General features: G+C 46.5%; 1 protein-coding gene across 1 annotated transcript in view; it reads left to right on the forward strand.

Moving 5' to 3' along the window:
* Nucleotides 1-25,512, forward strand: part of LOC128875161 (uncharacterized) — a 216,135-nt gene that overhangs the window by 175,428 nt on the left and 15,195 nt on the right. Inside the window, exon 4 of the mRNA XM_054120535.1 lies at nt 13,817-14,331. Within this exon, the coding sequence (XP_053976510.1) occupies nt 13,817-14,331 (515 nt within the window). The remainder of the gene's footprint in view (nt 1-13,816; nt 14,332-25,512) is intronic.

The following is a 25,512-nucleotide window of genomic DNA, read 5'->3' on the forward strand; positions in this document are numbered from 1 at the left end:
CCAACGTCCATTTATCAGGCCTCTACTTAGCCTGAACCTCCTCTTTCTATAATTCATCCCTCGACACAGCTTCGCGTCGAGTTCGCCATGCGAAACTATCTCAAACGCAGCGATACTAAATCCCGCTGGAAAACAAGCCGTGGGTCTGGTGAATATTAAAAGAATAGAAAATTTAAGAGAGACCTCCTCGAAGTTACCGGGTACCAGAGAGGACAGAGCCGTTCCCTCGAGGGTGAGGCATAAACAACGGTAATCGTTGTCGCCCATGTCGATCTCGGGGTCGATTAATTACAAAGAAGGATCCGCTGGTGGAACGGAATCGCATGGATTTCGACCTCGGCCACGAGGCTTGGCCGTATGATAATCGCGCGTTTGCTTTCTTGTAATTAGAAATTTATGCACTAGTTGGCGGGCTTGTTATTCAAATGTGACACCACACTTCGGCCTGGGCCCGCGCCGTGTATCCGTGGCGGATAATAATATGCGATATTTATGCTCGTGCGAACGCCCGCCATTAATTATCGCCCTAATGGGACTCGGTGGACAACGCGCGTTACACGCAAATTAAAAACCTAACCCACCGCTGCTCGAACTCGCCCTTTCGGTTTGCAACGTTCGTTCGCGTTGAAATTTCATCGACGCTCCTCCTGCCACAATCGCTGGTACTCTACAGGTTGCTGCGATCGACGTGTGAATTTGTATCGCAAGCTGATAACCTCAGCTTTCCTTAACTAGGCTCTTTTCAGTTCCAAAAGTATCGTTCTTAGGCGATACAACTGTAGACAACAAGAGAGGGAAAAAAAGGAGCCAACCCTTGACTGAGCAACCCCCAGGGTGAAGCACTAGTTTCTTAACGCCGCGATAACAATCCCCGCGTCTATGCGTGCCGCATAAACGTTTGTTACTTGGCGCGATTAGCAGCGCGAGCTTTCATTACCTTGATACTCTGGAGATTTCATTAGTCAGATTTATGAAGTCTGAAGACTGAACTCTCTTTTCGGACACGTCTGCGAGTTCTACAGGAAGACGTCGAGGGTCACCTGACTAACGAGGCGTAACGTCGTTGAATTCGGACGCGCAACGATACAATCGATTGTTTCGTTATGATCTCGAAAGGAGGAAGGTGACAGGAGGTCGAGGAGAACGGGAGTAAAGAGTCGTGATCTCTTTCAAGACACACCCGTCCAGGATAATCGGAAACGGGCGGGGATCTGACCAAGGTGGTGCGATTTCGCAGTCGAATCAACCTTTCCATCGATAATGGTCCACCTGTGCTGTATCGATTGTTCTAGGAACGCTGGAATCTCCCGATCATTCGTTTCTTCCCTTTTTTATTTCCTCTTACTCTTCCGCCATCGATCCACGATAGAGACCGCGTCTTCGAGATCCGGCCGACCTTTCTCCGTTCCCACGCGTGAAATCGGGACGTGGACTGGACGATTTCTTCGAATACACCTGTGGATACTTTGTCAAAGCAATAGTCACATAAGATAAACCTCCTCGAACCTTCTAACTTTTTCCTGTAAGATTCTTTTGTATTCACGATAGTTTAGGTATTATCGCTCTGTAATAGTTGAGCTGCCTCACCCTGTAGATTGGACGACGCGAACAGAGACTCGGACAGGTTGGCAGGTTATTCCTGACGCGAACGGTATACGGAGCAAGTGCTCGAAGAAGGAGATCCGTATCTTCACGCTGCGTGCTCGCGTTGCCAGAGATGGAACGCCGACAGCTTGACAAATTACTCCCTGATTCGCGTTTTCGCTAAAATCAATCACCCTCTGCCGTTGCCGTGTCACCTTTGCACTCCGCTGAGCCTGTAATTGCCAGATTCTCAGCTAATTACGTTTCATTGCCGCACAATGCAACGCCGATTAGGTTCCCTCCGAACGGCAGCTCCGAGTTAGACTCTTCGGGACCTGCCGCGATAACGGTTTGTTTCGTCGTAAGTGATTGCTTTTTAATAACGTGCTTCGCATACTGCAACAGGGAGGTTAAGGACTGCGCTTCGAGGACATTTTATTTTGTAAAACGAACGTGGTAAATGGGTTGATCTTCGCTGCCATTCTCTTCGTGGTGGCGTGTAACGCATGATGATATAGAAGTGGCCGTTTTTAAAGACAATAAGAACGTAGTGTTGCTTCACGTTAAAAGTACCCTTGACGTAACGCACGGTGGAAAGTTTCCTTGACGCGGTGTTCAGGATTAATCAATTACTTCAAACGTGTTCATCAATCATCGGGATGTGTGTCAGACATTGTACTGTTTAGTAAACTGAATCAGCGGTTGGAAGATGTCAGCGTCTTGGCACTGGATTGTTTTATTGGATAATTGAAATCTCTTTGAATGATTCTGTTAACGACCATCAGAAAACTTCTTCTCTCCATCTATACAGAAATCATCATCATCGTAGATCCTCTTTTACCTGAAGTTATTCCTGAATACATTTTGTTGCAGCTCGGTGTATATTCTTGCGGAAAATTTGTAATGCCTGCGATATCGATCAGGATAGACCAAGGATGTTTCAATAAAGATGTGGCGAAATATTGCTTCTTTCGGTGTGTGCAAGGTGTTTAATGAGGAGACCAGTGCTACACCTGCCTGCCATGGCTACCGTATAACAATTCATCACTTGTGATGCAAGTGCTTCAGTTGCTACATTGTGTGGGTTGAAACAGGCTAATTGAAAGCTGTTGTTGGGAAGGAAAGTAAGAGGCGGTGAAGTCTTGGAGCTCGGGGAGCTTCTACGTGCCGTTCAAGATGAGAAACACTTGGTAAAACACTTCGTAACTTGGAACAAAATAATCATTAGGCTCCACTGTATCAAGCACTAGTTTTATATATTTTAAATTGATCGAATCATCGACCATAGATTAAACCGTAGTTAGATTACTAAAGACACTGGAATATACGGGGAAATGCGTGAAAAGGGGAGAAAAATCCTGCTCCTGACCTAGGTAGCCTAATTAATCGGAGCAGTCATCCCGTAAATGAAAGATCTACTTAAAGTACCCGCGCTCGTGTCACGGATCTCTGATTACGAACCACAGGTACTAATTAGCCAACTGATCAATTAGAGAGTGGGTCGAGAATGCTCCAGGCGGCATTCAAATGATAGCCAGTGTCTCTTGCTAATTGGGGTATTACAGCATTTCTAAGGATCTTCCAGCATCTTTACGAGTACGTGGTGAACATTAGAATTACTATTGCTACCAGAAGTACAAGTTCTTCAGAAAAAGATCATCGTTCGTTGCGTCAAGTTAGAAAGCTTCCTAGCACTTGAGCATCTGTCAGCTGATACCTAGACGCAAACACCGCGATTATTTATACAAAAAGGCAAAGTGATAATTCGCAAGCTGTACAGAGGCCCCGCCCCGCGGTTGTTTCAGCGTGTCGGAGGGGAAAGCCAAGCCGATAGGGTCGATATTGCCCATTGTCTTTCTCGAAAGTGGCAATGATAGCGTCCGTTCGCCAGTAAAATTAATTACACTTTCGAGAGCGGCGGCCAGCCTCGAAAGGAAGCTCGAGGGATCGTTGCTGGGATGTTCTTGCTGACGCATGGTGCACGCCGTGTATCAGCGTCCTCTTTATGGCGCGCGCGAGCGAGCTGATCTCTCGGCGAGAAACCCGGAGGCCAGGGAGAAATCGGGACCCAGGCTCTAATAAAAAGATATAGGAAGACGATAATGCAGTCTCCAGAAGGTCCTTCGGAGGCACAATGGGATGTATCATGACTGGATGACACGGCCGTTTCTGTCAATGGCTACCCACAGCCTGGCCATTGTGCCGTAAGGTCTCTATATCTTCGTACATTTCTTCCACCATCTCTCTTCGCCTTTGGGAACCTCTCGCTTTCTCTTGGAAGCGAGTCGCGCGTCATCCTGCGAACCTACGGGAACGACCTTCGATAGACTGTCCTCAAAAAGGTTGATACTGTCGTCGAATTCGACTGTTGCGATCGAATGATCTCACGCGTCAAATACCAAAGACCGTGACATTTTCATTCCAGTAGACTTTTGAATGACTTGTCAAATTTTAAGTAACTAGTTCACGGAGTCACGATTCGGAGGATCGATGAATTTGCATAAATATCCACGGCCTACATATAATATTTCAAGACTATTTAGTCTTTTTAGACGAAATAATTACACAATCATTACTATACATTATAAGAGAAGCTCTGCAACTTTGTTACCATCGATTTCAGCGAATCATGGCGGACACGTAGTCCAGGGAAGTAACCAAAAGGCAAAGGGGTGTAATGCGATTCGATCTTCCTAGATCCTTCCGTGTGGTCCCCCAGAGAGGCCGGTGACAAGGGAACAATAGACCGCCGGCAGGCTTTTGCGGGCAGAGCAGTGTTTTCCAAAATTCGTAGCAGCGGGCAGCGATTGTCCTAAGCGCCTCGGGGGCCCTTACAAAGGGAGTCACCCGCTGACGATCTCATTGCCCTCGCAACTATCCGCCAGCGTTTGCCGCGCGGCATTCTCAGCCAGGACGGATCTCGATAATTTCGATAATTCCTTTGTCGTTTTTCCCTTTTTGTTCGCTCGTTGCTCGCGCACGAGGAAACTTCAAAAGGGGCAATTCTTGAAACTTGACCTTTTTAACGAAATTGTTCGTTTCGCCACTGACAAGCTTGGTTTTCTAGTGGCCTGTGAAAAGTGTACGAAAGAATATGAAAGAAACAATTGATAGCTTCGCAATTATTTATTTCAAGCTTCAATTTGTGGTCTATAAACACCACCCTCGTTTATTTTTTATATCCACCCACCAAAACGACGAAATCAGGAATCGAACATTTTCCTGTAAATGTTGGAAAATCGATCGAATCGCGGGTATCGAGCGAGGGCGAGCGATTAATATCTATTAGAGCGTCGGAAGCCAGAGGCGTCGTACCGCGGGGGGACGCTCCGGACGGATGACGCGGCGGTGACGTCACTGCCGGTCAACTACAAGTATTTCGCATTAGCAGCCGGCCAGCCACGCTAATTAATTGGGTTAAAAAGACGTTAGACGAATTGATCGGTCCATTCAAGGTGGCCACGAGCCGAGATAAAGTTATTATTCGACCATATCAATTTGCTGGGGCGCGAGCGATCGCGTGCCATCTCGCTATATCTCGCCTTATCGCGTTCAATTCGCTGCGGCCACCATGGGAAAAACCACCGCCAGCTCTTTTTCCCGCCGTAACTTTCGCTGGCCCTCCAGTATCAGTCCGATGAATAGTTCCTGGTGCGAAGGCGGGCAGCCATCATTCGTGGGAGCTTGATTTTATTGAGACTTGCACTGGAAGTTAGAGAATGTGGTCTCGGTTAATCTTTTAATATTGTTTAAAATCCACGTGTTAAATTTTCTCCTCGCTACACTACCAATGAAAACTATACCTCAGTCTGCACAGTCAAGCTGACTAAACATTCGAGTCACACGTGTAAGATAAAGGACACCCCAACATCCCAACATTCTTCTTCCTCAGGGTCACAAATCTGGCCTCCGAAAAGCCAGAAACTCCGATCCAAAGCAGAGTTCCGCAATCTAAACAAACCGCCTACATCCTTCCGCGATCGAAAGAGTTAGCCCGCGGTAGGCAACCAACGAACTAAACGGTGTTTAGAGTAGAAACAAATTTGTCCTCGAGATCCCAGGCCTATCCAAACAGCCGCGGAACCAGCAACCCGAACCCGAGATTCAGCCGTGCGTACCTGGCGGGGTCCGAGTCAACTTGATTTATCTTGAACGGGCAACGAGGGATTGGCTTCTGTTTTTGCTAGACTGCGCTGGAACACCAGCGGATCCGTTTAGCATTTCGACTAATCCAGGTTCGCCGATCAGAGATCTGGAAAAATCGACGCAGAGCCTCTTCCAGGCAATTTCAGGTGGACAGACGACGACGACGCAGGACCCAGGTTGACGGGGAGTTAAACCTATTATTATCGTGCCTCGTCCCCCGTAGTGAAAATGTCAAACGGGCATCGTGCATCGGTGATTCCGGTCGTCCTGGGGCCCCAGTCGTGGCGGTCACATCAAAGCGCGCGATGGGACCACGAGACTCGGGCCCCGAGTGGTTCTCGCGAACGTCACGCGACAGGACACGTCGGTCCCTTGTCCCAACTATTTTATCCGCCTGTATCTCCGCCTGCTGCTCGCGTGCGCGCCGATGCAGCCCATCGGCGGATACGTTCCCCTGGATCTCGAGATTGCAGGGCGTGGACTGTTCTTGGTAAGAATCTGACGATAAATCGGGAAGGGTACGGGCTCTCTCGAGCGGAAGATCGTTGAAACGGTATCCTTAACGAGGAAAAAGCGGTTGGCAACACTGTAAAATGTATGACGTTGCTTCGATTTTAATAGTCGAAGACTCAAGCATTCGAAGAACGAAAAGAAAAAATTGAATTAAATTTTTTTTTTTTTTTTTTTTTTTAATGAACGTATTTGTTTCCAAACAGATTGTCTCTCCCATAAATATTTGAATCGAACGATAGAGGCATGTGCAATTATCAGAGGCGAAGGGTCTAGAAAGGCCCAGCGAGAAGCGAGTAGAGAAAACGAATCGAGGAGAAAAGGTGTCTCAAAAAGAGCCATCGACAGGGACGAAACCGATAAAATCCACCAGGGCGGAGGCTGAAAGACCTGGCAGAAACATCAATCGTTGACTCATCCCATTTGGATCACAAAAGTACGTCGAATTGGGTCGTCTGGTGTCGGGTATAGGTCCCAGGGTATAGGGGCCCCGAGCTCATCGGACGAACAATTATTTTGCGGGTCCATCTCTCTCTCTCTCTCTCTCTCGATCTCCTGGTCTCACCTTTCTCTCAGCTTCAGCCTCTTCTTCGCTTCGGGACAGAATGGTATATCCCGCAGCGCGACGTCCACCGACGCGCTGCAAGACAAATGGCCTCGTGACGGCGGCTACATTACGTTTCAAAACTGGCCTAATCGTCGGCTTTCCGGATGAGAAACAGCCTCGATATTATAGAGAACCGTGTACACACTACCTGAAGTTTTTGGTGCATCGTGGAACGCATTGTTTTTTCTGCAACGTTGCGAAGGCTCCTCAGCTTTTCTGAGTTTCCTTCGTGCTTCTTCGTCTCCCTATTCGTTAAGTACTAATTTACTTCACTGAAGAAATAAAAATCGCAAGCTTAGAGTCTTCCATTTCTAGTTTATTTTCGCCGTAGTTTCAAGATCTGATGAAAACATTCGAAAAGAAACGTATTACAGAGTATCCAAACGACAAAGTGAACACTTTCCACCAGAAACCGAGTATTACATTATTAACAGAACCACGATAGCTTCGTGTCAGGTAAATAATTTGACGCGGGGGATTGGAAACGGCCGCCATGAATATTTTGGTCGAATTTTCTGCAACGCAGGCGGCTAATCTTCCTGGAGAATAGCCGGAAATCGGGTTGTTGTTCGTCGAACGTTGCGTTAAAAAAAAAAAAGAGGAGGCGCGAAAAAAATCGATTGTAACCACCGAAGGTCCGCAGGGACCCTGCGGATTCAATACTCCGGCGATTCGCGTTCCGAAAAAACGAAAACCGGGAGCAAACCAAAATGTCCGTCACGATGGAATACCGGGGCAAAGGGAACACGCCGAAGGAAATTGCATCGCTCGAGCTGCACAGCTTGCAGTTATTTAAAACGTTACGATTTTAATGGCGTGTATGCGCAAGAGCTAAACAATATTACGCGAACACTGCAGACGTTGGAATATTTTTCTGTTATCAAATAATTGCTCGTTAATCGGCTCGAAATTCGTTGATCGATGGTAATTAATGATCTGCAATTCCTGACTAAAACTCTTCGATCAAACACATTAATAAAAAATTTCCTACAAATATTCACGTTTTGGAGTAATAATTTATTGTTATATATAATTGAAACTGATGAGGAATTAGCGAGGGTTTAATATGAAGTTAATAAAGAAAACTTCAACTTTCATTTGTCATAAAAAAGGATAAAGCGAAGAAAAGAAAGGGAAAAAGTTTTTACGCTGCTCCGTTCCGCATACGTGAAAAATCCGTTCGTTGAACAGTTGTTCGAGAGGAGCAATCTGTAAAACGGCAGATCAGCGATCGTAGAGCCTCGAACGGGTCTTGTTCATGGGGCGTGACGCGTTTCCACGGGGTCTCATTGTCTGCGCTATTCACCGCCAAGAATACCCCATAGAAGGTAACTATGGGACAGGAAAGAAAGATTTGCGTGAGGTATCGTTGGCGTAACTAAAAGCTACCGAATAGAAGACCTGTCGCGGGCTCCCCCATGGCGTATAAAGGGAGGGAAAACAGGGATCGACATGCAAATTTCAGGTCCAGGGGGAACAAATTTTCAACTGCCCTCCACGCCCGTTTGTTTTTAGTCCAAGTCGAGCTCGGAACCGATCGACGACTCTTGAAGCCGTTTCCTTTGAGAGGCTCCTCTTTCTTTGTCGCGGAAAGGCTTTTGGAAAGTTCAGGTCGCTGAACGAAAATCGACGAACACATATTTGCGTGACGGTATTAGGAAAGAGTCCATGCAAATTCGAAACCGAATTTCGTGGCATTGTCTCAGGCCTCCATCGAGCTTCCCTGGCTGACGTCTTTCGGGACTTCCGTCTATTGTTCCACGAGACCTGTCAACAGGTCGGTCACGCCGCGTTTCCGGAAGAATTCGCGCTTCCCCAGGGTTATCGTGCACTTTTAGACAATGGTCTGGCACCTGCTGCCCATTGACACTCCGCGGCAGGTTCAAGGGACGCTGCCCCGAAAATGGCCAAACGAAAGGAGCCGCTAATTATGAAAACTATCATTTGTTACCGAACGGGGGGCACCGCATGGGGCGCACAGTCTTCTGCGCACGAAACGCATCGTTAACTTCCTCTCGCGTGAAACCGCCTTTTTAGTCCTCTACTTTCCATTTACTTCTGGTTTTGTTTTCCCCCCGTTGATGACTTTTCGACTTTCGTCGTGCTGGTGGTGCTGGAATAACGATGGTCAGATTTTTGATTATAAATTTAAACTATGTTTCGAATTGGTTTTGAAAAGTATCGAGTTGGACGTGGAAGAGTTAAATAAACTCCACTTCAAAGTTTGCTAGACTCTCGATGTCCCCTCACATCCGAGTGCAAAGGGTTAAGCGATTCATAGAAAATTGTAGTTGGAAAGTTCAGAGTTCAACGTTCTTCTTTCACCCTCCCTTCCGCCACCCCTCCATCCTACAGGGACGTTTTCCAAAAACAAAAAATCCTGACGTTACGGCGTGTTGGTGCTTTTTGATCTTTGTAAAAAATACGAAAAAAAAAACGAGGGAAAACTGAAAGCCCCCGACACCGAGCGGTCGATCGCAGCCAGGCAGCCACGAAATGGAGATTCGAGTGCATGCATACATAACCAAACACGGGACGCGACGTGATGCCGGGACGTAATATCAATACGCCACGGAGGCAGGATAGTCGCGTCTGATTTTCCGAGCGCATCGGCACGTGGATAATGTTTTAATGGAGTTTGCGGAGTGCGAGGAGGGACGACGAACGGGATACGCTCGGGCCAAGGGTGAAGCCGCCCAACGGTTTACATACCATTTACTCGCGCCCTGTAACCTCGGGTACCCGGCTGTTTACAGTGCTGTACAAACTGCGCCGGCGACGATGCCTTCCTCGCGATCTTTCCTTCCATCGATATCGCGACGATCGTCGAGAATTGATAAGAGGCTCGCCAGCCGTACACCAAATGCTCCATTCTGAGAATAGAAGGAGGAAATTCCTCGGTCTCGTTGTGAAAAGTCTTCTGAAATAAATACTTATAGATAAAACAATTACATCTCTACATAACGAGTAGCGGAATATACACAACAATAATATACAACATACAAGAAACGCTTGAACGAAGATGCTCACGCATAAAATAATAAAATATAAAAAGAATTATACATTTAGCAACGGGTGCATAGACGCTATTAACAGATGTCCATCCACTGCGTCTACATATCAGGGGAAACGTCGCTGCAGGGTTGGTGAAATTCGCGAATGAAACGTCGAGTGCTTCGGGAGACATTGCTACGCACTCACCGTATAAACTGCAGCGTAAACACTGTCTTTTGCGAAGTCCATCGATACACGAGCGGACAAAAATAATACCACCGTCGAAATTCCGTGAAATTCGACGGACGGCTGACCACCGCACGCGCACACGTCTCGCAAAAATGTGTTTCGCGTAAATCCGGCTAACGCACCCGACACCGTGCCACCCCTTCTCTTTCATCGACGTTCGTTCGTCGGAAAATTCGTTGTCGCGTGCAACCATCGGGGCGATCCATGGTGAAAAAAAGAGAGAATGAAAAAATATACAATAACACAGCCGCGCCGCGGGAAAACAGATCGAGGGCTCGTGAATCGGCGGGACGAACACGTTTCTGTTTTATTTGCAATTAGCGAGGCTTGTTTGTTCAACTCCTTTGAGATTACCAACAGCGTTTTGGGTAGAGTCGACGTTGCATTTAGAAAACGGGAGAAAAAAATCGATGGCTCGAAGTTACCTTTGATTAAAATGGTTCATCCGTTCCAAAGAATGTCTTTTGAAACCTAAACGCTTCAATTCGATTCCCAAACATACTTGACCTCTAAATTATCAATGCTGCAGGTTTGCTTCCGATATCACGGTGTAGCGTAATCCCTCCTAATTGAGCGTATTAACATTTTTACGACACCTGTGTCAGCTTTGAGAATATTTCAAGGTAATTCTCACAGAATTATAATGGGGTGAAAGGAAGTCGGTGAGAGGGAACCTCCACGATCATCTTCGCCTTCGCGTTGCACTTCCTTCCTGCTTTATCGCTACTTTAACCCTGACTCCTCGATACGGGCGAGGATTAAACGCATTTTAGTAGTTTTACTATTGAAACGGCACTGCCTCTTCCCAGGTTAAGTAGACTCGGTTCTTCCTTGTAACATTAGAATAATTTGCTTCCATACTGCGAACCGTAATCATGGGAGAACACCGTTGTAATTCTAATTAACAACGCGAATATAAAATTAGATTTAACACTTTCAGTGCTCAACGATGACTGACTTTGAGACTGAGACGAAATCTCAGCGATAAAAGCCTCATCAGAAACGAAAGCATCGATTAACGGGGACCCACGAAGAACTCGTTCCAGAAACTGATTCCCCCTGTCGTTTTCGTGAAAGAGGAGGGGGGAGGCTAGGTGGGAAGATCGTCATCGCGGTTTAATTAAATCGAAAATCGGATAGTCATTAATGACAAGTGGCGCCCAATCGCGATGACTCCGTGATTTCTATTGATCCCACGCTGGGACCGCTGCGAGGGTCGGACCGCTCGCGGAGTCCCCGAGGGGCCCCGATATGGCACCTACAACGACAATCATCGCCGTTGCCCCTACGTCGCCCCCAGCCGTCCAGCAACAAACCGCGCCGCCCTCTTAATGTTATCGCTGAAACAAAAAGGACGCGCGTAATGGATCCTCCCGCGTACGCGTACAAGACCACTTCCCCATTGGACCGATACGACAATGAGTGATTATCTTCTCGTGCCTGGGGGCCCCACGTTTCGGGGCCAGCTTTGTTTAGGTTGAACGGCCCTCACCAATTCCACCTTGGGTAAAACGTGCGTAGGACTCGTGATGGTTGCGTAGTGTTCATGATGCGCTTCAAATTTCTGGATTTAAATTTGCAATTAACAGATTCGGAGTAGCTAATCCTATTACGCATCGCTAAGCAACGCGCAAACGTTACAAATGCAGTAATCCTTTTCAAACACCCCTCGACAGAATTTTCCTGATATTCCCGATACATAAGAACATCGTGCTTTTACAGATCGTATCGTACGAACATCTGCCGTAATTAAAAGAATTAAACGGGGCGATCGAATCGAACATTGATCTTCGAAAATGAAGCCGTATATATCCCTGATTACGCGATCGTATCGCGCAGAAAATGAAATATAATGAAATACAATTAAACGACCGACATTGGAACTCCCATGTCGGCCAACCCAAGAGTCGGCAAGTGTAGATTGTACTAATTACTCGTATAGGAGCAATAAACGTAATGCTTTAAGTATACGCTGTAAATTAAACGTGCAATACGAAACTGAATATTTATATCATCATTTCACAAAGTACATTCTACTTATATTTTGCAAACGATTACTATACCAACAGACGACGGATGCGTAAAATTTGTAGTCCAACTCGATGAAGTCTAGCAAACTGTACCAAGGTTCGATACCGTTCCGTGACTCGTTGGACTCAACGATACCTCCTCTTTCTAGGGTTAATCTCGTCGATCCATGAATTCGCCAATGATCCGAGGCGGATCGATGAGAGCCACAGATAGAGAGAGGAAAGATTAACGCGGCCAGTTTCGATTAATGTTTTCGTCGTACGCGAAACCCTGGAACCGATACCATCGTCGAGTGTGTCTGCACGGTAAGAAGGCCCATAAACTTTCGTGTCCCGAGATAGGAATCGTCAGGTGCGAAAAGCGTGACGGTTCTGGAGGGAAAGCGCCTCGAGACCTTACGGGTGTTCCCCGACGACTATATACGTTGGAGCAGTCGGTGTCTCTGAGAAAGCAACTCGGCCCGCCGCCGCCGTGTCCGCGGGCGTTTTCCCTTCGTGAAATATACGCTCGCGATTGTTCCACCGTTAATTCTCCTCCGTGAATTGTTTGACGTTCCGTTGACGCGAGCGTTAACGGAAAAATGACGATCTACGGAAGTTGATTTACTCGAGACATCGGGTTCGTTGCACTGGTTACCGCTGCATCTTCTAGAGCCATTTCATTTTGGAGCAGGGCTATTTACGTTCGATGTAGAGGAATTAAACATGGAACCATATTCTCAGACTAAAGAGAAATGTATAATACGCTTCCGGCAAGGTAGTTCTTAATACTCCTATGTTATGAAAATCTGAAGCTTCTCGGGTATGCCAAGGGATGATTATTAAGTAAGATTCTCCGAGCAGCCCTTCGACAGGTCAGCTGGTTGTAGCGGTTTGAACGCTGTTTGAATAATCCAGAAAAGGAATCGGAGTAATCAAAGGTGCTCCACAATGATATGTACTCGACACTCATCCCTGTGAATCTAGCTGTTTAGTGATGTTATCTTGACGCATCCGCTAGTAGAATTTTTGTAAAAATTGTTCCTCGTGAGAGAACGTTTACAAAATCGATTAAATAGGCGGCGGAAGTGTTACTCTGGGTTCCTCGAACCGATTCGGAGCCGGTAGTGTGCGGCTGATAGTACAGGCGATCGCCGTCTAAACCGCGACACCGTGGAGGCAGCAGCAGGTTGATGGACGCCGAGTCTCATGAGAAAATCCAACTGGTGGGGATGCTCGCGACTGCCCGTGCATTCCTGCCCGCACAGTATTGGTAGCGAGCGCGGGCTTCGGTGTGTCGGTGACAGCCACGTGTGTTGGTAGCCTGATAGGGTGGGGGGAAGTCCAGTGACATGGTGGGGGGTAAGTAAGTACCCTCGGTGCCACGACGACCCTAGGTTGCGTCCGTACGATACCCGGAGAGACAGAAGCGAGAGAGACACATGGAACGGTCGGCAGAGCGAGTCGGGAGAAGGCTCGAGGCCGCGAAAGGAGACAGAAACAAAACGAAAGGACAGAACGGAGCACGGTGGTGGGTTTCGGATGGTGGGGGTGCGAAACGCGGGGGTGGGAGGTTCCGTGGACCATAGCGCGTTGGTGGGGGGGTGGCCGTTTGTCCACGGTCACCAACACACGCGCTAATCCGCGGTGGCGCGCACTGCGGCCAAACAGACGACTCTCTCTCTAACCCCGTCTCCTCTCCTCTCTGTTGTTCCAGCGCTGGCGCGACTGTCGGGCCTCCGCCAGCTGCGGAGTGGGGATGTCGTCTCCAGCCCCCGTGGCACTGGAAGGGAGGACAAAAGCGGCGGAGGGAGGGCAAAGCAGGCGACGCCGACGACCACGGTGACGACGACGCCGACGACGACCGCGTCGAGGGAAGGGGGCGGAGGTGGGGGTGGCGGCTGTGCCGGCGATGGATGTGTCGATGGTGGGGTCCGAGCGTTTGGTGGGGGGTCCGATGGTGGGGAACGGATCGGTGGAGGTGGCAACGGCGATGGTGGGGGCGGCGATGTCGCGGAGAAGGAGGAGAGGCCACCGGCTTCAGAGAGTGTCGAGCCGACGGCCGCGTTTGACGTCGCATCCCTCGTACTCTACGGCTCGCTCGCACTACCGATACGCCTTAAGATCTTGCTCGATCAGTTGTTTAACAAGTTGCCGCACGCGCAAGTGACACGTTTACTAGCCGCTTTCGGCTGGACGTACGAGGATTACACACGGGGATACATACTGCAGGTGAGTCGATACATTTCAACAAAACCGCGAGTCGGTGCTAGACGCCGTCAGCGAGACGAGATGAGACCAAGAGACGTGTCCCGAGGTGACGGACCGATAAGGGTTCTGCGGACGGGACGGGGTGTGTGACCTTCTGGGGTGGAAGACATTGACAGACGCGAGAGTGACAGTTGGTGACGGTATGCTAGGGTTGTTTCGTTGTTGTCGGTGATGTGGAGTAGGGCGGTGACAGGTGATCAGGCTTGTCGCTGATTTGTCCAAGTTTGTTGATCCTAACTTGTAAAGGTCGACTGTGTTGGCTTAGTATAGTGTACAATGACAGACAACGGACTGACAAATACGCTGAAATGTCCCAGACTCACGGACCAAACAGAGCAGGAGACGGTAGGACTATCAAAGTAGGAGAATCATAAATTCCTAAAACCACAGCACATGAAATAAAATTAATCGTTTCGTAAACCTCGGTGCAACGGACTCAAAGTACACTAATGGGGGGGTTGAAACAAAGTGAGTCGCCGCGTAACCACAAGTGACAACGTGTGATCACGGTTCGTCTAACGTCGAACTTCGACAGTGCTCTCGAAGTCTGTGCGAATCGAATTCAGGAAGAAAGGACAGTGAGAACGTTTCGAGGAACTGTGTTTGAAAGTGCATCGCGGAGAAGTGCTCGTTGTGTCTGTTGGATCAAGATACGAGGCTGAAACGGAGTGCTGGCGCGATCACATGGAAATCGGAATGGGAATTTCGTCGAGCGCATCCGGCGCAATGTCCTCCAGCGGAGGATAGAGAAGAGCAGATTGCAGAACTCGACTCTGTGGTGCCATGGACCTCGTTGGAAAAAAAATGATTTCTGTTTGGTTCGAGTGGTGACGACCAGACGGAAGATACAAGCAGCAGCATTGGAAAACTTGAGTAAACGTGTGGTTCTAGTGGATTAGAAGATACTGGAAAGAGGATCGCAGAAAATGAGTATTGCGAGGTTTGACATGTGCAGTGGCTTCATGGATCGTGGTAAGGAACTTTGTGTTTGTTGAATCGGGCGCCAATGGACATTTTTGGGAATGTGAAATTCAGTGGGACACCTTTGTTCGAGTAAGTAGTGATCTGTCAGATGGAAAACGTAAAGATTTTCTGTGACAATTGGTGACTGACATCTTTTGGAAAACATGTGGGCCTGTGCGTCAAATGAATAAGGAGAAGAAAAATGCCAATACTTGGCTGTTTCAAGAAATAATCTACCCAAATAGACCCTAACAAATGCTATAATGGTGCTGAAAATATCTTGAAAAGTTTGTGAATCCTTGCGACACGAGGCTCAAGTTCCTGATTGGGTTTGGAAACCTGTCATGCAAACGGAGTCACTTGTGTTATCACTGTGCACAAATGGACACCTGTCTAGGAGCATCTAGTTACCAACCACAGTGCTGCAAGTGAATCGAACAGAAGATCCAGAAGAGAATCTAATCTCTAGAAAGATTGACCAAAGAAAATTTATCACAGGCTGCCCATTTTTCAAAAGCACAGTGACCACTGCCCCCGATCAGTTACCAGGAATCTTGTGACACGAAAATTCCAATAGTGCGCGATGCACTGCCAATGGCTTCAAATTTACACCTGGTGGACCCTATATCGTCGCCAGTTTACCCAGTGCGTGTCCTCGCGATCGAAATCGTGGACAGTGACGAAGTGTCACCCTCGTAAACAACAGTAACCGTTGGAAAAGCCACGCAGATTCTCACGGTGACTGGTCGATACCAGAAATCAATCTGGCGCTAATTAACGCTCGGTGCCCGAGGCGAGTGCGCGGAAAATAATTAATCCTCGTCGATCAGCCGCGATCGAGACCGGTGCGGTGCACCGCGAAAAGGAAGAAAGAGTGTCGCGCGAGGAGAGCCGCCGCCTGGACGAGAGCTCAATTAGCCCTGGGGCCGATCGCGCGGATGATTAAGATCGAAAACGTCGTGGGAGTGCCGAAGGACACGGAGGAAGAGGAAGAGGTCGCGTCGCGAGTTCCTGGGAAAGGTGTCGCCGCGTAAATTCCGCGGAACCGCGAAAAGACGAATACGGTTGGACGTTAATCTCGCGAGCCGCGCTGGAAAATGGCCAGCATCCGTGTAAACTGAACTGCGCCGATGTCAGCGTGAAATTAAAACGTATGGAAAACCGGTTTCTGGCCGATGGTTGCGCGCACGCACGCTGCCCTGTCCGCGTGCCTCGCCACGACGCCGAGGAATTATAATCGGACGAGCAGAGTTTCGCGCCGCAACCGCTCCAACCCGAAATCGTCTTGATCTTTGACCGCGAACGGGATCGAAGCACGCAGACGATCGAGGTACATCGAGTTCGTTTGGTAGAGGGGTCGAGTTTACGGACAGGCTTCGTAAAATTGTTCTGGTCACCTCGGGTCGCGGGGAACTAACCATTCGTAAGAATAAACATAGCTGAAATGTTGGGTTATCTAGTCTCGAGATTTAATCCGGTAACCACTGCTGCTTTGTCATTTGAAGGTTCGTTTGCGGGACATCAAAGTCCTGACGCTAGTTATCAAATAACGAACGCGTAGAGCTCAATTAACTCTCGCGTATCAAAGATAGATCCTCTGGATCTATCGCCGTTTGCGGAAGGCGTGCAAAGTCGCCACTAACAAGACTGGGTAAACTTGTAGTAAACAGGTTTCATGAGAATCGGCGTTCTGGTTATCGTGGGTCGCGAGGAGCCGACTATTGACACAAGTTAATGTAGCTGAGATATTGCGTTTCCTTCGAATGTTTGGTAATTGTCACCTCAGCGTTCGCCGCGCGAAGGTTACTCAAACTCTGTTGATACGAGTTGATGTAATTGGATAATGAGAATGCAAGATTTCCATTTGAAGTGAAAGTTCGCGATTACATCAAAATCGTCTTGATCTCTCGCAGCCTGTGGATCAAACGATCTGAAATTATCGTAGAGAGAAACGCAAACAATCGTATTGCGTTGATTCTTACAGATTCTTACAGACTAGATTTTATCCACAAATTTGCTAAAGATAGACAGCGGATTTTATGCATTTATGGCATCCATATGAAAAACATACAAAAAATACACGTGATGAATGTAGAATATATTCTGTTAATTAACGTAATGATATTGATACTTCGTTTTGCGTAGATTCATGTACATTTTGTTTATGTTTATCATATATTTGTCACATGAAATTCGAAGTTTAGCGATAACCAATAAAGTTAATTAAATTGTATTCGTCAAACATAGTCTACATAGTCCGACAAACCCTATCGTTGGAGTTAACGTGACAAATAAGCGGTGTCTGTGGCTTTTTCTTCTTCTTTGGCGGTCGAGCACTGTCTCCTCGGTGATTTGCGCGCGTGCACGCGATTCTCTGGTTAGGTGACTCTGGAATTAAATCAAACCAGCGCGTGAAATTCATAATCCGGATTAAAGACTCGCGAAACGTGAACGAAAGTAACGCGAGCGATGGCGTTCTAGCAACTTTAAATCCCCCTGCACGAAGATAGACATTTCTCAAACACGAGGCGCGAAAAAATGCCAGCAGTTCCACTGACAGTTGAACTTTACTCCTGACAGCTCAATTGCAATCAATGATTTCCATGAGAGATTAGACGATGGCTGTTTCCACGGTTCTAGTTTTTGACGTCGCAGAATTTTACACGATGTTTCTAGTTTCTAGGTTTGCACGTTCAAGGATAAATGAATATTTAAATATTTGATCGAATTTGTCATTAAATAAATGGAGACTTACTTGAGTAAAAGTGTAATAGAATTAACGCGAGGAATGGTGTTTTTATTCGTCATTTATTATTCTATTTATTACCGCTAGGCGCTATCTATACTATTCAGGTTACACCTACGCAAGACTGTAATAGTCCCTCGGTGTCGTAGGTCGTGCGAAACGCGTACGATTACTTAAAACCGGCGGAACGTTTCTGGAATGCCAAGGCGGGCCGCCCTCTATTTCCCGTTGGACCTTTTTTCTGCGAGTCGGAGCCACCCCGAGGGCATCTCGTACTTGAAATCACGATAATGGGTGATTACGACGCCTGGAGGGCGATCATTTTCCCAGAATTTATGTCCGTTTCGTTGCGAATCGAAATTTGTGATATGTACACCCCTAATCGACAGTTCCGGGGTGGGCTCGGACTTGTCCAAGGAAAAACTCACGTTCTTAGATCCTAACTAACGAGAGAATAGATCGTATATATTATCTTTAATTTATCTCGGAAATCAAGAAAATAAAAATCTATAATGTAACGTACAAATAACTGTGAAAGTGCGTAAGAGACGAACTACAGTTGAAGTATTATAATTATACCTTGTTTCGACGTCGACCCTTTTGCGTAGATACGAAGTACCTTAACTAACATTACATCCAAGGCATATACAGTCTACCCTGTACAGTCGATGCAGTAAGTATTCGAAGCCTATTAATTTAGACAAATTTCTTTGATAGATAAGAAGGCTACGGATACTTATAGAACGGTCTATATGTAACGACTATTTCATAATTGGTATGACAGAGTATTGCAACTGGCGCAACTGTTTTCTGGGACATCGCAAGCTACGCTTCCGTACAACAAATAATTCAGTAACCTTCTCCTTCGTCAAAGCGTGTGTCTCGAAAGCCAAGCCCAAGTAGCTTATACGGATTCGATCGGTGTGGACTCGTGGAACGCGTGTAGGGAAAATTAAAGGGGCACGGTAACGCTTTTTAATCCCTGTCATGGTGTATTAGCTCGAGGTGTTTCTGCCAGAGTCCAGACAGTGTTGTAGAAATTCGCTGGATGCGCTAATAATGCCGATGTTACCGTCCAAACGAGAAAGTCAATGGATATTTATACAAGCTTAACACGCGAAACCGAAGTTACATTCGGCACTTTCACTGCGGGATCGCCTTGCCAAGCGATCTACCTTCGCTGCCGTAATGCATCTTGCAGGGGCGCAATCGGTACGAACACCAATCATCTCCATTTTTAGTCATTTCCAGCTTAGAACGCTTTCGAATAAGTATTTCAGTAGTACGAAAGAATGTATCTCTTTAAATACCACTGTGGTAATTTCATTTCATTCCCTGAGAAACCTTCAATTTTAAGAGCGATTGTTTCTTGTATCATAGTCCTCTATTTTATTAGCCTAATGAATCCGTCTGCTGTCTTCTGGTCTCGAGTTACCAGCTCCCATTGTGCGGAGGAATTCTAGCTAAACTTGGCGACGGACAAGTGGACGTTCGGATTGGTCGCGTTGGTTACATTAAATGACGGATTTAGCATAATCGACCGTTCCGTCGAAGGTTCTTTCGTTTGCTCCTCGTTCTGGCCGGACAGGTAAATAAACGCAGCGAATTCTCTAAAATAACTAATCGGGGGCATTTAATCAGACGTGACAGACACATGGGTGGTCTGAAGGATTATTGTTTGACAATCTTTTGGAACGCTATATAAACATATTAGGTGGTTATTTTTATGATACAATTTCTATGATTCTAAATAACGTATGTGTTCTATATCCTTCAAGAAGATCGTTGATTATACATGCTTTAAACTTTGACAGATATTTATTTGGCATCGTGTACAATTAAACCCATCAAAGATTGCTCTTGCTTCCAATAGTTCTTCTTCGTTGTCCAGCTGAACGATAGAACGGACGTCTGAATCAGTCGCGAAGAATAATTCCTCTTGAAATTGCAAGTCCGTCGCGTGGGTCTAGGTAAATGTCAAGGAGACCGTAAACCTGTTTTCTGTGTACTTAGATTGTCAAAATGTCTTCTCGAAGAAATTATCGAGTCCTGGAGAAAAAGTTTATTATCATCAGAGCCATTAAATTGGAGGTTTGATTCAAAAAGCCATGGCAGTCTCTTCCTCCCACAGGACTAGTGTGAAAGTGCGAATAGCTTGCAATTTCGAAACAGGAAGAAGCTTTACACGAGTGTAAACACGACATACGTTTATGTTCTTCTAAATGCATCGTTTCGCTATTAACGGGCTGCAATCGACGTCTGACTTTGGTATACTAACAAATATCGGCGGTTTAATCCCCTACAGTGTTCTGGAGCGACTATCCTAATATTTCTGAAACTGGAGGTGCCAATTCTGCATTCCATCGTTATAATTCATCGAGTTTAGGGTTATTGAGGTAATAATATTTTTGTCAAACGAAAGATTAACTAATTATATCAATTGACTACAACTAATTCCTTATTTAATCTGTTACGAAGGTCGCTGACGCGGAAATACGAGGTGTCCAAGATAGAAAACACATAGAAACGGACTTGAAGAGTCCTAGGAATATCTAGAACGTAGCATGCAAAATGAAATCGGGAAGTTTGCAGGCAAACACGATCAATCAAATTTACAGTGTGACGAGTAACTCGAGTCGTTAACGCGAAACCGAACATTGAAGTGAAACGGGATGAAGTGAATTCGAATCGTGATGAGTTCGCGGATTTTTCGACTGAATCGGGGCCCCTAATGAAGATGCAACGTTCTATAAAATTGAATAGTTGTATGGAAAACGAACAGAGACCGACGAAGAATTATAACAAGTGGCGGAACAGGAGAAAGTGCGACGAATTCTAGAGAATCGAGGAATGCAATCAATCAAGATGACAGTGTGTCTATTCAAGACTCGGACTCATTAATGTGAAACCGAACATTAGTACAAAGTAAATCTGTGTCATCCAATGCGAGCAATTTTCGTCGCAGTGGAAATCTCTTATTAAGCTTGCCTTCGAAAATATCCGATAGCTGGATAGAGAAACAATAAAAATGGGAAAACAATTATAAAAATTAACATTCGCCTGCATTCACGGTAATAGTCCAATCGTCTCGTCAGTCGCGCATTGCTTATTCTGGTGATTTCAATGCGTGGACAATGATTCTTCGCGGTGCACGAGTTCCTCATACATCTCCGCGTGTCTACCATTGCCAAAAGTCTTTGCACTGTTATATTCTACGTGAAATAAGTACATGGAAAAAGTAATTCGTTCGTCAAGTTTCTAAAATCCCAATTATATCGAATACTATATCATCCTACCTTATTGCTTTCAAATCTTATACATTCAACACAATATTCGACAGGCTATATTTTTAAGGAGCGGTGCAGTTTCTATCTTTCAACTATTCTAAATATCTGAACATGAAAACAAAACGTCCTCTTCATATATCAGTAAGGAAGCAGAACAAAGCTTCTTTACAAGAATTCATTTTAATTTTTTCCCGAGTTATTCAATGAAAAATTGTGGCACGTCCATCTTGGGGATTTTTTCGTCATTGAAATCGAGTCCGTTCCAGGGCCCAAGGTATGAGGGACCAGGATGGGGAGCAGGGTATCGCGGTATCTCGCTGCAGAAACGAAGGGAGGTCGCGGACGTGGAAACGGTAAATCATATCGCGACGTCGGTCCGTATCGAGTACGTTTCGCGTAGTGGAAGCCAATTTCGCACGACAAGCTGACGGTAGAGGCCCCGTGGAATCCGGTAGGGTTTCGCTGGGAGCCAGAAGCGTTGCAGTTTACTGCGGGATGCCTCGACGGAACGCTTTAGAACGTGAAACCGCCTTCTGCGTCGCGGCCGCGCCAGATTTACGAGCGAATTCTGCGCCAGAGAGCGCGTCGCGAATCGCTCCGGCCCCGGAGGAAACAGAGACGGTGGATGGGTAGACTTTCGAGTGATGTCGATAGCCCTTTGTCGAAGCCCCAGCCTCGATTCTTCGACGGTTTCGTCGGGAATCGTTTGACGCGCGCGGAAGCTCGAGTCGCTGTTTCGAATATTCAGAGCTCCGTTTCGCGGAGGGATGCCGAGGGCAACGTTTCCGCAACAAACCCTTCCAGAACAGCGTTCGCCACAATGATGGGCGAGCTTCCTGTGTAGATAAAAGTGTCGACGCGAGACCAAGTAGAAAAATAATTTTATCACCGTGAATTTCCATGGTTAAGATTGCATCTATGGTTAAGTGAATCACACCGATCTGAAAGTTAAATAAATTGCGCGTCCAGGTGGGGAGAACCACTCGATGATATCTCTGGTCGAGAACGTCAGGTGTTTTATCTCGACGTCCGTTGACAGCCGTAATGGTACGATAGGTTTTTTGCCCATTTCTTATTAGCGCGACTATTCATCGACGCGCTTGCGATTTTTCTCCCTAGCGCGTTAGACGTGAAAGGGCCGCGGGCAACCGTGACGAATTTATCCGTGAACGTCGATTCGAATGGAAAACGAAAGCGACGATATCGTCGACGGCCCCTCGCATATTCCATCGAGGAACAAAGGACGAAGGAGGCGGGTTTTCAGCGAATGGTCGCGAGTTGCGCGCGATCGCGACGTCGAGCGTCACTCTAGCCGGGCGGAAGCTCGTTTGCGCGGATGGCGTGTCTCGATCGGTGTTGGATGGAGTTTTGAAATTTTTTCATTGGCAGGAAGAACGTTAGATTTCTAATAATTGTGTACTGAAACGTAGGAGACTGTTGTATAGGTAGATATAGATCCACAGTCTCAAGTATTTCTAATCTTATACAAATAAGAATAAATACTGAACACTCCTGCAGCGATAATTTTCTAGACTGAAGTTTTCCCTTCGTTATTATCAATTCAAACCTCCATTTTCAACTCCAAACAAAGAAACCAAAATCGCGAACAAAAGAAAGATTGCGAGGTTGCTTTCCCGCGCAAATACTCAAGCGTGCATGGTTTATGCAGTCCGTCGTAATTTCAAGTTCGCCTGAACAACAAGAACCCGAAGATTTAATCTGTTACAGGCACGGGGAAATACTGTGATTACCCATGGATGGTATTAAACACTGGCATTACGCATTAGTACATTAATAAAAAATCCATTGGATTGTTATCGATCGGCGCGATCGGCCACCGAATCGGCCCCCACTAAATTCAGCCTGATCCTCTCGGATAGATCTTTAATACCTCATGGCAGGGACGGGTATACCATGAAGCTAATGAAGATTTGAGACCTCGGGCTTCTTACTTGTTGATTTTTTTAAATTTATAGCTTTGATTCGAAGGAAAATTTCATTCATCTTCCTTAATAAAAGAGGATTGAATTCCTAAAAGGTCAAAATCTCAAAGCAGAAAATCATTTAGGATCTGTAGTTTAAAGTATTTCAAACGTACTCGAGTCAGTTAAGGAGCAACTATGTACTCCCTATTTAAATTTGGAGTCCCTAAACTTTCTAGCCGCTGAAGCTCGAATCTTGAGCTCGAGGCCCCGTTAACGCTAGACCCACCACTGCCTCCTGGTCCTGTTGTCCCCGAGTCCGGACGTAAAAGCAGGACAAACTCGTACCAGAACCGACCATTATCGATGGGTATCGGGCCAGGTAATTTTTCCATACCGCGACGACGCTACTCTGCTCGCGATCACCGCGAGGCATTGCGAGCGCGCACAAGCGTTCTTCGTCGTTGGAAAGATGAGCAATGTGAGTTTGATCGGGCCGTTCCGTGCGTTTAACGCTGCCATTATCGCGGACTAATAATAATTCCGAGTCGCCCCGGGCTACCCGCCACGAAATCGTCCCCGTGAATCGCGCTACAGAGACTTCCTTTCCCGAACGCCGACCACGAGTTCGATTTACATATGAAACGTGTTTCTCGACGGAACAAGGAGGCGTGGCGATTTTTGGCAGACGTTGGAGACAACGCGACACCGATACACCGGCAAACGGTACACCTTTCGGTCGACCAATGAAACCAGTCGCTCTCACCGAAGGTTTCACGACCGTGTTTGCGAAATTGATGGCCTCTAAAAACATTTCACAAGTAGGAGTACTACCATCACGATCCTATTCGCTTATGAATCTATCCTTTGTGAATCTTTTCATTGTGAATCTATCTTTTCTTTGAAAAATATCAAAAAATCGTATCCTAACACCGCTCACAGAACGATATCTTCGATCTTCAATCCTTCCACAGTCTTAAACTGAATCTGGTTCACACAATCGTGTTCTACGCTCGCAGAACGATGTTCCTTTCGCTGTGTACTCTTTGTACAACGGAACAATGACCCAACGTTCGCCAACCATCAGCAAACTCGGCGCTCCGTCATCCAATGAGTTCTCAGACGACTCTGCGAGCATCGGAGACGCATGATTAACGATAGGTACGCGGCAGCACGAATGCCAAGTCTCTCAGGACTCGACCCTGGCCTGGCCTCGGAGCACCCCGTAATTTTTTCAATTTCTGGGCCTCCTTCATTCTTTTCCCTTTCGTTTCTCGTGTCTGCTTCTGTCTCTGCCCCCTCTGGACGTATCGGTAGTCGATGTAAATGCCACCCGTCGGAGTTTTAATTTTCCTCGAGCCGATCGCCCGATCCATTTACGTTTCCACTCGAGTGATCGACCCTTCGACGCTCCAATTCTCTTCCTCGCTTATTCCTAACAGAGATGGGCACGATTCTTTCCACAAATTTCAAATAGAGAAGGAAACGTCTGTTATTTGTAGAATGAAGATTCGAATTAGAAGTTTTAGTCCATTTTTCCTTTCTTAATTCCATTGTTGTTTCTTTTGTTTTGTGTCGGTTGTTATCTATTCGACTAGAAATTTGCCCATCCTTTCGTCTCCTCGCCTCACTTCCCCTCCCATCATTTGGCTGACTCGTTTCCTCCATCCCCTCGCGTATACGCGTCTCTCCTCCAGGATGCTCCGTAATTTACGGTTTTGGATCATGCTTCTTCCATCGAGGTGGAGTAATGACAGGTCGATCGGCTCCAGGCTACCATCTTTGCCTGTTTCCGCTCTCCGCCTCGCGTCTACTTACCGTTGCCACTTTCGATCTTACCAATATCGACCCAGACTTGCTTTTTTCATCGGTCAGTTTCGTGGATTGAGGCTCTAGCTGTAGTATACCGAATTTCTGTGGCATTATCCGCACGAAACGCTGGTTGGTTATAAGAAGACTGGCTGTAGCGACTCTTTGTGGCTTTGTCTCGTCTGAAAGTTAAGTAGAGGCGATTTTAAGTTGATTTCTTTGGACTGTTAAGGACGAAGATTGTGTCAAACAGTGATTCCTAGACTTTCTGAGCTCAATTGGAAGGTTCTTAATTTTGTTGTACTTGGAGTATAATTTAGAGGGAATTTGTTTTGAAAACTAATTGAAAATTTATTTTGACTCCAACCTGAGGTGATAGTTACTTGTGGTATTCCAAGTATCGCAAAAAGATCAA

Source organism: Hylaeus volcanicus, chromosome 4 (genome assembly GCF_026283585.1).
Source record: "Hylaeus volcanicus isolate JK05 chromosome 4, UHH_iyHylVolc1.0_haploid, whole genome shotgun sequence".
Taxonomy (NCBI): Eukaryota; Metazoa; Arthropoda; class Insecta; order Hymenoptera; family Colletidae; genus Hylaeus; species Hylaeus volcanicus.